The sequence below is a fragment of the Gopherus evgoodei genome, chromosome 4, assembly GCF_007399415.2.
Source record: "Gopherus evgoodei ecotype Sinaloan lineage chromosome 4, rGopEvg1_v1.p, whole genome shotgun sequence".
NCBI classification, from domain to species: domain Eukaryota; kingdom Metazoa; phylum Chordata; order Testudines; family Testudinidae; genus Gopherus; species Gopherus evgoodei.
Window position 1 is genome coordinate 131955716 of NC_044325.1, and position 13310 is coordinate 131969025.

The 13310-nt window shown below is 56.9% G+C and overlaps 1 protein-coding gene across 2 annotated transcripts in view; it reads right to left on the reverse strand.

Annotated features, from left to right (window-relative positions):
- Positions 1–13310, reverse strand: part of KIAA1324 (KIAA1324 ortholog) — an 89091-nt gene that overhangs the window by 33658 nt on the left and 42123 nt on the right. For both annotated transcript variants that reach the window (XM_030561116.1, XM_030561115.1), the window contains exons 4-12: positions 11629–11776; positions 10213–10293; positions 9522–9627; positions 9284–9433; positions 6936–7024; positions 4546–4723; positions 3643–3771; positions 2103–2193; positions 1037–1142 (exon numbers count right to left, since the gene is read on the reverse strand). In XM_030561116.1, coding sequence (XP_030416976.1) covers positions 1037–1142; positions 2103–2193; positions 3643–3771; positions 4546–4723; positions 6936–7024; positions 9284–9433; positions 9522–9627; positions 10213–10293; positions 11629–11776 — 1078 coding nt within the window. The remainder of the gene's footprint in view (positions 1–1036; positions 1143–2102; positions 2194–3642; positions 3772–4545; positions 4724–6935; positions 7025–9283; positions 9434–9521; positions 9628–10212; positions 10294–11628; positions 11777–13310) is intronic.

Below are 13310 nucleotides of genomic sequence, written 5' to 3' on the forward strand. Positions count from 1 at the left end.
TCAGGAGACCAATCAGAGAACAGGAGGGATGCACATCATGCGGCCAGCACGAACCATTTGCACATAGTAGTTCAACCATCTCTCACTTTTATCCATTCGAGATGAAGAACCCCCCCAGCCACAGCTGAAGCTCCTGTCCTTTCCCCTTGTGGAAGGGATCACATTGTGCATGTAGCTGGCTAGAAGCCTCATCCCTGATACCCAGACCCTGCTCATCTCACCCAACTTCTCTGCCAGGACGTGACAGCCACTCTTAGAACCGGGTCGGGAGGGGAGATGATGCTCAGCGGGCACACATGGCAATGCAGATGGATGGTGCTGGCTGGCAGACCACTGGGCAGCGGGGGACATGGCAGTGAGGGCAGGATATAGACACAGGAATGGTTGGTTGCAGCAGCTGGGAGGGAGGCCTCAGCATGCCAGGGTGGCAAGGAGAGTAGTGTGCTGGGTGGAGGTATGTGCGCAGTGGGGCGAGGTGTGGTAACTAGGAGATGCCCCTCTCCAAGGGTCATTCTTCCAGCCCCTTTGGGGACAGGACTTTTCAGGGTTAACAGAATTCAGAGCTGCAGGGAAGTGCTTGGGTGAGAGCGCTGGAAACAGACAGCCCCTAACCCAGAGCGGGTACAACATGGGCAGCAGCTGGGCCAGCTTCTCCCACAACCCATCAACCATGGGTCAAAGGGGAGCTCACTCTCCACCCCAGCCCTGGGCCTCTCTGCTGAGACAGCCAGCGCAGGAGCCAGATGCACTGGCAGTTTCTGTGACCTGGATCTCTGCCCGCCAGCAGCTGAACTGAGACCCACCAATGTGTCTCCAGGAAGCCGCTGGGCAGCCTGCAGCCTGAGCTGGCCTTTGGCCCCTGCTCACCAGCCTGGACTCGACTCAGAGACCTGAAAGCTGCATGTCTGCCCCCAAGAGAACCCACAGCACTTCATAGGGGGCGCGACAGGGCAGGGGAGGCCCCTCACATAGGCGGCAGAGAGAGCATTGATTTGTGGGAATGGAAACAGCGCAGGAAGCCGCCGAGCCGACCTACCACCATGAAGTACAGCTCACAGTTCACGCTGCAGATGGTCTCAAAGACAAAGGTGATTCTTGCCACCTCTTTGTTCTCGACGTCCTCCATCACGGCCTGTGGGGGCCTGAGAACACAGAGCGGATCCCAGGCTGCGTCAGGCACCGGCGAGGGCTGAGAGCGCCTGAGTGTACAGCACTGACCCGCCAGGTCAGGGTGACCGGCGCTGGGAGGCAGGTTCTGCTCAGTTACCTCGCTCAGTGGCTTCACTCCAGATTTACCCCAGTGATGGAGTCTAGGTCTCAGGATGTGTGTCTGAGACCAAGCCCGTAGGAGCAGCCAGAGCAGGGATTACTGGATGGAGAAGGGGAGAAAATGGGCCTACCCCCCTCCCCCCAGCACCCTCCTGGGCCAGATACTGTGCAGGGGAGATGCCTCGCCTATGGAGCTCCAGGACCCAGGGCTGCCCACCCCTCCCCTGACCACATGGCCTTGGGGAAAAACTGACGGGAGGAGCCAGCCAGATGGGGGTGGAGCCATGGCCAAAGCAGGGTCCTTCCTACATCTCTGACTGGGCTTTCCCTGCCCTAGGCTGATGGGCAGGAACAGTCAATCCCCTCCCTCAGCTTCATTCCACTCTTGCCCCTGCCCCCGCCCCCCAGCTCTGCTGCCTGTCTCCACTTTCCTTCCACATCTCTGTCATTTATTCCCTCCTAACTAAACCCACCTCCCACAATGTTCTGGCACCAACCCGGCTGCCCAGTTCTCCCCTCCCTCCCCCTGGTCTGTCTGGTCTGGTCAGACTGTGAGATCTTAGGGTCTGTCTGTACAGCACCTGGCACAACAAGGCCTAATCCTGGCCAACCAGCAGGCACTGCTGGAGTGAGCATGATTAATAACACCAGCTTCCTGTGCTGGGAGTGAGGGCAGCCCTTCCGATCGAGCTCATCTGTGCACTGAGGTGTATCACCTGCCCGCAGGGCTGTGACTCGCTGAAATCTGTCCTGTGGAGCACTGACCCCTGCAGCTTTCTGGGGCCTGGAATCCCGGGTGCAGCGAGGTCAGAGGCAGTCACCCCAGCTCTCACCTGAAGCCAGGAACGACCATTGTCAGGATCATGAAGTCGTTGTCGGAGGCACCTGCTGCTGTATATATGTAGTCACCAGCCACCTCCCACCCTGGAACAGCAGAGGCCAAGAGTCAGAACCAGTCACAGCCTCTCAGGACTTCCAGGGCACGGCCACCACCAGGACAGAGCCACAGGGACAGAGGGCATTTATGGGGCAGATCAAGGTGGAAGGTGTCACACCCCATCTGGTTCCTTGTGCCGTCACTTCCCCCTGGGCAGAAGGGTAGAGTGCTGCTCCCGGTGGGGAGGGCGACAGGAGAATTCTCATCAGCTCCCCCCCAGGCACCTTTGTGCCCCTGATGGGTTTTAGCCAGTGGCTTTGGTGGGAAACACATTGGGTACTGGCAGAGCATGGGCGAGTCACCCTCCACTGCCTGGCTGCTGCTTTGGATTTGTTGCACTGCTTCAGCGCTGCCAGCACCCAGCAGTGCCACCCTCTGGTGTGGATCCTGCACTGGCACAGATAGTGCCAGATGGCAGGGGGAACCGTGCGAGGGATGGTATCAGGATAACTATTGCAGGGACAAGCACCCTCTTTCCGGACATAACTCAACACACATGGGCAGTGGGTGGAGACCCACTTCGGGGAGGCTAGCCCCAGCTCCACCCCTTCTGCCTGCCCCCTCTTCCCCCCCACACACACAGCCGGAGCCCTGAGACACCCTCCCCTACCCCGATGGAGCCCCAAGAACCCCTCGGTCCTCCATGGCCAGAGGAGTCCCGAGCTGGCTGAGGCCCCGAGTCTCCCACAACTGCCTGGAGGAGTCCAGACTCCAGGGTCAGCTGCAGCCATGCCTCTCCTCCCCAGACCCCAAGCTGCCCGGAAAAAACCGTCTCTCAGAGTCTTCTCCGGAAGAAGCTTTTGCTATGCCCCATGCAGATTCCAGGATGGCCGAGGGTATTTGCTATTCAGCTTCCTGGGTTCACCAGTATTCTCTCTGGATTCCAGGGAGATTACTGATGAACCCAGGAAGCTGAATAGCACATACAGGTCCGTCGCATCTTACATGCATTTAACATGCACTATTTCAGCTTTACATGGTCAGCAAAAAACAACAACAAAAAACAACAACAAAAAGACAAAAATAACAATTTTAATACTGCACTTGTAGTGTGGGTGATTCCACCAACCATTGCACTCAGTGTAATTTTGACTATACGCGATTTTCGCTTTACGTGCTTTACCCCAGCATAAGATGTGACAGACCTGTACCATTTCCTTGGCTGCCCAGGAACCTGCACGGGGCATAATAAAACAAAACTTCCCCACAAAACCCCACAACCAGGGGTCTGGTGGCAGCAGCAGAGCCTCCCCTGGCGTATTATACCTGCCGTCTGTGCCACTGGGACAAAAACCTGGTCGCAGAGCTGCCCACTCGAGGGCCATCTTCATCCTGATAGCTAACCGAGCCCCCGCAGCTGCAGCGTCTCCTGTGTCAGGAGAAGCATGGCCAGCCCCCTGTGGAAAGCACGCTGGTAAACGCCCCTGCACAGGTACCTGCCATCCCTTTATATTCAAAATTGATTCCGCTAAGGACGGTCGTCTCCATATTAGCCGGCAGGGTGTTCCACCACTTGTACTCGAAGCCCAGCGCCGGCTCAGTGCCAGCAGCGCAGCTGATACAGCCTGGGAGCAGAGGGAAACCATGTTACTCTGGCTCAGCTTTGGAAGCAGGTGGAGAGTGCTGTGCTTTGGCCAGGGATTCCACGCAGCAGGAGCAGGGAGGTGCAGTCCCAGCGGTCTCACTCCCAGTCTGTGGAGGGGGTGTTTTCTGGGCATGCTGCCTCCCTAGCTGTATGTGCAATCCATGGGGACACATGGTGGGACGCACACATGGAACGAGCAGAGGAGGATGGTCAGAGGGGGAGTCCAAGGAACAGGATCCAGTGGCTGAAAGCTGAAGCTAGAAGAGCTCAGGCAGAGATAAGGGGCAGATTTTAAGTGAGGGCAATTACTCAGTGGAATGGTTAAGGGATGGGATGGATTCTCCAGGACGGGATGGGGTGTCTCTCTCTCAAATCCAGCCTCTGGCTCAACTACAAGCTATGAGTGAGATGGGGCTGTCCCTGGTTCTCTGCCCTGTGCAAGGCAGGAGAGCCAAATGCTCCTTCTTGCCTGACAACACGCTGAGGGGGCAGCCGGGGGTTCTGCCCCTTTCAGCGCAGGGATCCCTTCTCCATACCCCAGGGCCCGGGCAGGGAGCTAGCCAGGCCCACCCTCCCATTTAGAAACATGAGAAAGGCTGGGCTGGTGACTCGCCCCAGGTCGAGAACTCAAACCTGCCCTGATTCCGTGGCCCACAGAGAATGGCTAACGGGGAGCAAACCCAGGCCGTGCCTTGCTGGGAGAGCAGAGCTCCAGCCCTGCCGGACTCAGCCGACATAGACAGGGTGGCATTACCGGAGCCGCTGGAGTACGAGCCGGATGGGCAGGGCTCACAGGCGCTGGAGTTGGTTTTGAAGAACCCAGGGTTGCAGGGCGGGCACTTGGTTTTCACCTCTGAGGGGGGCAGATGCCTGGCTGTAGGCAGATCCTCGCTGCAGGTTTTTGGTTCTGCCCACTTAAACATTAACTGTGTCTGGAAGAGCACAGAAACCAGGTGAGAGTGGGCATGGCCCAGCCTGGGCCTGGCAGCGGCACTTGGCAGCTGGTATGACCTTGGTGGGGAGACAGAAAAGGAATCACCTCCACAAGGAGGCGCTGTTGTACATGGGACCCACCCCCAGCAGTGTGCAACAACAGCCATCACAGCTGGGCTGAGTAAGGCCCCACAGGGGCTCCCTGCTGGCCCTGCGGTGGGTGATGACAGAGGAGATCCCTGGCTGGGAATGTGCCCCACGTGGGAGTGGGCAGGGTGGGGATGCAGCCATGGGAAGTCAGCATGTACACACTCCCAACTGCTACTCGGCACCCTGCCCAGCACGCTGCCTGGGGAGGTGAGTGGAGATTTCTTCTTAATCAGAAACCACCCTGATCCTGAAGAGAAGCCCCCAACACCTCCACACAGGCTAGCAGGCAGCAGAGTCAGCTGCTGTCGTGCCAAGGATTTGCAGTTCTATGCTCCTTTCACTGGAGGATCTCCAAGCTTCACGCAAAGTTGTTAACTGAACCTCACCATGGGCCTGGGAAGCGCATTGCGCCCAGCTGAGGGTTTTCCCAAGGCCACATGGGAAGGCAGAGCAGATCTGGGACCAGTGCAGACTTCCAGAGCCCTGCTCCCACCCCCAGGACTGTACATCAGGATGTAAAGGGGCAGGGCTTTAAACAGAGCCAGGGAGCTTGATCCTGGGCTGCTGGGAGGGCAATGGAAGGCAGAGCAGCCCTTTGGCTGCTCTAGTTTATGCTGGTATCTCTCCTCTACACACCATTCTGCCAGCCCAGGATCCCCACAGCACAGCACGTTACAGTCTGTCTCCTCCAGTCCCCGCCAGGAACACCAGACTCCCTTGGGGCTGAGGATCTGGTGCCGTTTTTAATACGAATGCTCCCAAGGGGATGAGGTGAGAAGTGCTACTTTGGACTTGTCCCTGACCTGGGGAGATGGCTCAGTGCTGAGGGCACTTGCCCAGCACCCAAGAGACATGGGATCATTACAGAGCTCCACCAGAGACTCCTGAGTGACAGGTCACTTTGGCCCTCCGGGCCCAGCTGTGGGAGAACAGCCTTGCCCTGCCCCCCAGGGGCGTGCGGGGAGACATGTGGCAAGACTGGGAGTTGCTCAGACCCCGCAGTGCTGAGAGCACTGGGCAGTGGCTGAGTGTTCAGAGGAAAGGGCTCAGGACAGCTCAGCACTAGAACAGGCTGAAGAACTGGGTCACAGCTGCTCCCCCACCGACAAGGCCGTTTGGCTGAAGCAGAGCCATGTGGCGAAGAGGCTGGGTTCCTGGCAATCGCTCAGGTTTTTGTTGTTATCAAGCCCCACACCGGCCCCTTGATTGCAAATGTGCATTTCCAGGGAACAAATGAAAATGAGTGAAGAGACAAGACTCCACTTCCTGCCGGCCATACTCAGGAGCAGAATGTGCCGGTGGGTCCCGCTCCTGGCAGCACCACTTCACCGCAATCATACTGGGCTCTAGCCTGCATGCAGGTACTCACAGAGGTGCCTTCCCAAGTCTAGCTCACTCCCCTACGCTGACAGATGCACCATGGGCTGTCTCACTTTCACTATGTCTCTTTATTTATAGCAGGACAACTGCTGGGAGTAGCCAAACCCTAAAGGCAGTGCAGAGGAATTGGGTAGTACCCCTTTAAGTACTTAGTGAGCCTTCCAGTGGCCCTCGCGGTGTTCTGCACACCAGGAGACCCCCGAACCATTCAGCGTGCATCACGAGGCCCTGTACGCTGCCTACACTTAGTGCCACGGTTGTTCAGACCCACTGCGCCCTTCATATGTAAAAAGACACAACCCTCACCAACGGGCCAGCAGTGGGTTTGCTCCCATGGAGTCAGCCTGTTTTCCCCAGGTGTGGGTGTGAAAGACACGCCCAATGGGGGAAGCTGCCCAGCTCTCCGCCGACGGGGCAGGGAAATGGTCAGACAAGTGTGAGACAGAGAGCTGCCAGACGCAAAGCAAACACACGGTGCGCTCTCCGCCCACTGCAGGCTCTTACAGGGTTGGGTGTAACAAAGGCAAGTAAAGATTTGCAGACAGGAGCATGACTTAAGTAAACTGTCCTTTCAGAAGTTAATGCTGGTCAATGCTTTGAACATGAACAGAGGAGCACGGTGTTACTGCTGTGCTAAATAACAGAAACTCGTGACAGTAACACAGACTGGCCGGCACATACCTCTCCACTGGCGTCACAGGCCGTGTGTGTGTAGAAATAATCCTTATCTGTGCAGGGCGGACGAGGTTTGCAAGAGCTGGAGCCTTGGTCTTTGTTGAGAAAGAAAAAGATTGTGGTTAAAACTAAGCAATGAGAGCAGCGCAGCCCACTCAGTCCCAGAAGCACAAGTAGCATGTGCCACGAGAAAACGATTCTGGCTCTTCCTCAGCATTCACGCCCTCCCGTTAGCGTGTCCAGGGTCCCTCATGTGATGTGGGGCTTGCCCATGGTGCACAGACTAGCTGCTGCTCGCTGATTAACCCATCCGGGGTCTAATGGTGCGTATTCCCCCCAACAGTCACTAGCAGGATGCACTGACTATGTGCTGTATGTTTATCTACCTCAGGTGTCTTCCAGCTCCTACTGCTGGAGTAACCTTTAATGTGTTTCTCCTCACACTCGCAGTGAGGCAGGGCAGGGCCGCTATCCCCATCAGACGGGGGGAAGTAAGTGACTCTCCCAAGGCCACACAGGGGTCTGTGGCAGGGTGGGAACCGAACCCAGCTCTGTCCCAGGCCAGCACTCTAACCACTGCACTATCCTCCCTGCACTTTGCTCCATCACTGACAGCTCCCAGGGACCATATTTCAGACTCCGCTCTGGAGGTGTCAGGTGAATTAACCACAGTCAGAGCAAGTCATAATTTAGCCCTTAGGGACGTGTTGGCCCCACCTCCCTACAGGCCAGCCCAGCCAGTCCAATACATTGCTGTAGGGCACGGATCCTCGTCACTGCTCCTGCCAGCTCCATCACTCTGCACCATTCCCAGAAAGCGGGCAGCTGGCAATCAATCTGCGTTGGGTACTCCAGCTCTGATTAGCTCCTGCCGTGTGTGCCATGGCCTGTTTCTCACACTAGCCAGCACATGACGGGGCTCGCTGGGACCATCAACACCTTATGGCCCATCCTGCTGCCCTACTGTGCCCTACTCCCGGAAGCCAGTAGGAGGTTTGCCAGAGGGGCGTCAGGCTTTTACTCTAGGCACTCAATGAGCTGACTGGGGGCATGGGGAGTCAACATGGGGCAGCCCATGCCCTGCCCAGAGTCAAATGGCTCAGCAAAGCCTGTAGCAATCACGGGGAGACATCTAAGGTGGAAACTAGCATGCTTCCCTCTTCAAATATTTGTGCAGTGCGAAAGTGAGCACGGGCTTCCTGGCAGAGCCTCACACAACAACGGCCAGCAGCTGGGCAGGGTAGATCTAGTGGGTAACAGACCCAAGTCAACGCAGGAGGGAGCTGCTGGGTACTGTAAAATGAGACGTCTGAAACAGAGCCAGCAACTGGTTCACCCACTGGCCAGCCTACAGCCTAGCAGACAGAGCAGTGAACAAGGACACCGGGGTTCTATTCTGGGCTCTGCCACTGAACTGCTGCATGACCTTGGACAGGTCATGTCCTTTTTCTGTGCCTCAGTTTCCCCAACTGGGGATAGGTGACAGGTTCCCGAAGGTGGGGCTTTCCTGGGCCTGCTTTCATTTCGATGGGACACCTCAGAGAAGTCAGCTGGCCTTCCAATGACCTGCTGCGCCACATTCTCCAGAGTCGGAAGTTTCTGGTAAATGCACCACTCCACTGTAGGAATGTTGTAACAAAATAGCTCCCCTTTATATCAGGCCTGAAAAACTGGAACCTCTGGGGCTCCCCTGCTGGCTCCGGGGCAGCAGGGACAAACTGGTTCCAAGCAAACAGAAGGGGGCTGGGGGAATTTTCAACACCTGAGCAGAGTTTTCTTTCATAAAACCAGACCTGCCCCTGCCTCTGGTTTTGACCTGGGCCCCCTTTATCTCACCCTTGCCCCATAGTTTGGGAGAAGGGCAACAGAGGTTCAGTCCCATCTCTCTGTGCAGGGCTCTGTGGTCATCTCTGGGGACACTGGCGTGGGAACAAGCAGGAAAACCAAAGCAGCCACCTTCACCCTTAGTTTCAACAGCAGTAAGGGGGTGGGGATGGCAATGCCCAGGGTCGAGTCCAGGGTCTAGGTCTGCCTCCTGGTGGGCACTGCTGGGGGTAAGGCAGATGCAGCCAGGAGATCCCACAGGTGGGCAGGGAACAGGAAGTGACGAAGACAGTCCGGGATACACCGATGGCAATGCCGGGCCTGTGCCAGGCCCTCGCAGCGAGCCATATTCCACTCTCTGAACTCCAGGCCCCACAAGCTGCGCTGCACTGGTAGCCCCTGCTGCTTGGGGCAGGTTTGTAATGGAGTGAGACCAGCACAGCTGGGCCAGGTCACGTCAGAAGGTCCTGGGGTGCCTAATGCAGCAGCTGCGTGTCGGGCTGCAGGCCTGGGAACACACAGCCCGTTACCTGAGTAGGTGTCTGGTTCACACCGCTGGCAGGAGGTAGCGCCCTTGCTGGAGTAGGAGTTGGCTGGGCACAGCTGGCAGAAGGAAGACCCCGAGGTGGCAGCATAGGTGCCCGCTTTGCAGGGGAAGCATTCTGAAGTGTAGGCCACCCCTAGAGCAGGAGGGAAGGACACAAATTCAGCTCGGACTGTTGCCGGCTGGGAGTGGCCGGTGCGATCATGCAGCAGGCGAGCACATACCTGTGATGCCAATGTTCCGCACCAGCACGGGCTTGGGGACCTTGGACCACACGGAGAAGGCTGTAGTTCTCCAGTACAGCACGTTATTACCGCGACTCAGTTCCACCTACGAGATTAAACAGAACCCCCTGGGGGTAGGTCAAATCCTGGCAGGAAATGGGATGTTGCTTTGCAGGGTCCAAAGAGGCGCTGGCTGACACAGGGATGGGGTGATACCCAGTGATTAGAGCAGGCACTCAGCTCTGATCCTCTCATCTTCAGACCAGTGCAGCTCCACTAAGCACAGACACTCCCAACTTACAGCAGCATGGGCAGGGACAGAATCAGAGTCTAGCAACCCTGCACTCAGCAACAGGTCATCTGTTTTCCTGGGCCTTCGAACCAGCTGTGCTGAAGGAGGGAGTGCTGGCTGGGACACCGGGGATATCCCCTGTGGCCATGATTTTTTAATGTGACCAGTCACTCTGGGGTGCTGAGTGTATGACCCCAGCAGCTATTGGTTGGATTTTAACTGATCACCCCCAGGGATGGGGAGGAGGGACTTTTGCTGCTCCTCCAGCAGCCCCAGAAAACAGGGTTAGCTCACGGGCTGTGAGAGCAGGTGTGGGTCTCCGCAGCCTGCCAGCCATGCCCCCAGCTGCACCACGCTGTGCTGGGGAGATGGAAGATCTTGCAGTTGGCTCCTACTTACGTTGTGGGACTCCCATCCCTTCTCCGTGGTTCTCATCCACCGGGACTCCTCCACAGTCGGTTGGCACTGATCATTCTGAACCTAGGGCACATGGAACTCGGGCTGAGGATGCAGTTTCGGCAGGTAAGTTCTCAGAGGCACTCTGCTGGGTTCTTAGCGCAGTTTCTCACCCCACTGACTGTTTTTGAAAGGACCTTTCCACTGCCTTCCCAGCCCCCTGCCACAGGGCAAAGCCCCCAAACTGGGCTCTGTGAGATGGGAAACGTGCACAAGCCGTAGAGCATCACATGGACAGACATCAACTGTAGGGACCACCCACAGGGACTACATGTCCCAGCATGCAGTGCTCCACCCAGCAGCTTGAGATGGAGCACTGCATACTGGGACCTGGAGCGTTTGCTTATTAACTCAGCCAGCCACACTTTGGCCATCCTGCCTTCTGGACAGTGTAAGCAGGCGGCACTCCCAGCAGCTCCTTGGAGCTGGGCACCAAGAGAATCCTGCGGGCAACCTTGAACCACCTCCTGCCGAGCCAGAGAGATGGGCAGGGACCCCTCAATGCATGTTTCCTCTTGGGGCTGCGACAGTAGCTGGACTGTCTCCCGCCAGCGGCATCTGAGCCACGTGAGAGGTCAGGAGCCTGCCCCAGCCATGGCTAACACAGCTGGGTTGGGTAGCTCAGGCAGTAGAGCAGGGGTGGACAAACATTTTGGCCCGAGGGCCACATCGGGAATTAGAAATTGTATGGCAGGCTGTGAATGCTCACAAAATTGGGGTTGGGACATGGGGGAGGGATGTGAGGGCTCTGGTTGGGGGTGCGAGCTCTGGGGTGGGGCTAGGAATGAGGAGTTTGGGGTGCAGGAAGGTGCTCTGGGCTGGGACCGAGGGGTTCGGAGGGGGATCAGGGCTGGGGCAGGGGTCAGGAAGGGGTGCAGGTTCTATCTAGGGATGCCAGCTCTGAAGTGGGGCTGGGATGAAAGGTTGGGGTGCAGGAGAGTGCTCTGGGCTAAGACTGAGGTGTTTGGAGGGCGGGGGAGTTCAGGGCTGGGGCAGGGCATTGGGAGAGACTCAAGGGGCTCCCAAAAGCGGTGGCATGTCCCTTCTCCAGCCCCTACATGGAGGCACAGCCAGGTGGCTCTGCACACTGGCCTGTCTGCAGGCACCGCCCCTGCAGCTCCCATTGGAGTGCGTAGGAGCTGGAGCAGGGCCACACCATGGCTTCTGGGACCTGCGTGGTGTGGCTCATGGGCCGGCTTAGTTTGCCCACCCCTGCAGCAGAGGCTCACGTGTTTAAGGTCCCAGGTTCAATCCCTCCTGACCCTCCCAGGGCGTGCATCAGACCAGCCCTTGGATACTCTGATATGGGCATGTGTCCCAGAGAACTCCAACGAGGAGCAGCAACCTGAGGAGACGTACAAAAAACTCAAAGACGATGCTGCTGTCCGGGTAGATGTACTCGAAGGAGACGGTGCCAGACTGCTTCAGGTTGACAGCATACATAAGGGTGGCTGTGCACTCGTCTGTGTTGGAGGCAACGTAGTCTCCCAGGGGCACCCAGGTTGAGCTGGAACAGTGAGAACAGCACAGCAGTGAGCAGAGCACTGAGGCCAGACGCTGCTCAGGGAACGGAGAACTACAAGCACAAAGTGAGAACAGCATCGCTCACGGGGGGGAGCGACAAGGCCTAGGGGGAAGACACTCCCAGCCTTCCCCAGTGCTCTCAGCCAGGTCAGTGCAGTCACTAGCATCACCAGGGATTTGCAGATGTGCTCAGAATGGCACAGCTGACTAGAAAGACCCCGCCCCGATCACGGTGATCATGCAGCAGTGCCTGGAGCCCCACCGCGCCTTCCCTTAGTGCATCTCCCTCGCTAGCATGTGACATGGCAGGAAAGCAGCATCCTCGGTGACCTTCCTTCCTGCCCCACTGCTAGTCATTGCTCTGAGCCGAACAGACCGATCTGGTCCTATTGGGAAGAAAGGGGACGAGGCTCTGCAGAGCTGCATCTGCTCTGAGTGCGCCCGGAAGTGGGATGAATAATTAAAGTGATGCTAGAAGTAGGTTACATTTGCAAGTTGCATAAACGCTCTCGCTAGTGCCATGTCACAGTCTTCCAGGGAGAGTGACTCACGAAAAGCCTGTTTCTGATTGAAGCATCTGAGCATTCTCGGCACGGAAAGTGATCAAAGGACAGGAGGGAAAGAAAGCTGTGCGGGACGGCAGACTGCACACAATGTCCGGGAGCAGCAAGTGGTGAAAACTCAGCCGCAGGGAGGAGATCTAAAACCTGCCTGAGCCCTGTCTATATTCAGAGGTGCCCTGGTTTAACTAATGGCATGTTACTGAACTGCTTCCGTGGATGCTCTTAATTAGATTTAAACCAGGTTTAAGTCAATTGTTTGCCAAATTAAGCTAAATTAAAGTAAGCCTGGCTTAAATTAGCAGTAATGCAACTGAAGATAGACAAGGCCATAGTTTCCTCCAGCAGTTGCAGTTAGCAACAGTGCTCTCCTTCACCTCCAAAACAGCTGGGTAGGTGCTGTGGGCTATTGAACAGCTGCCATGTACCACCCTAGAGGTGGCTGCAGTTCCGTGATGGGAGAACCAATACCTGTGTATCTGTCAATCCCTTGACACTGGTAAAGCCCTGGGCAGCCTTTCGGAGGCCAGAGGCTATCGCATTCACACTAACAAATGACAATTAGCTACTAGAGCTGGTTGCAGTGACAGGTGCCTTACAATACAGACACTGTTTCTGATCTAGTGCAGAAAGATACCACCAGGGATGATTTAAAATGGCCGTCCCTGCACCCAGGCAGGTGCTGCTGGACCCTCCCTGGTCAGAGAGCTGGGGCTGACATGCCCGCAAGAGTGCCAGGCTTTCTATGCAACTCTGAAGATGGGAGGAGTGGAAGTGGGGTAGGGGCAAGAGGCAGGTCCTAGAAGGTGGCAGGATCCCCAGCCTGGATCAGACCAGGTGCCATCTAGCTCAGTCTGGCGCTAACAGCACCAGCACCAGCTACTGCAGAGGAAGGGGCAAGAATCTCAGTGAGTGCCGATGGAATATTGCTCAGAGCCCAGACAGTCGCTGGCTGGC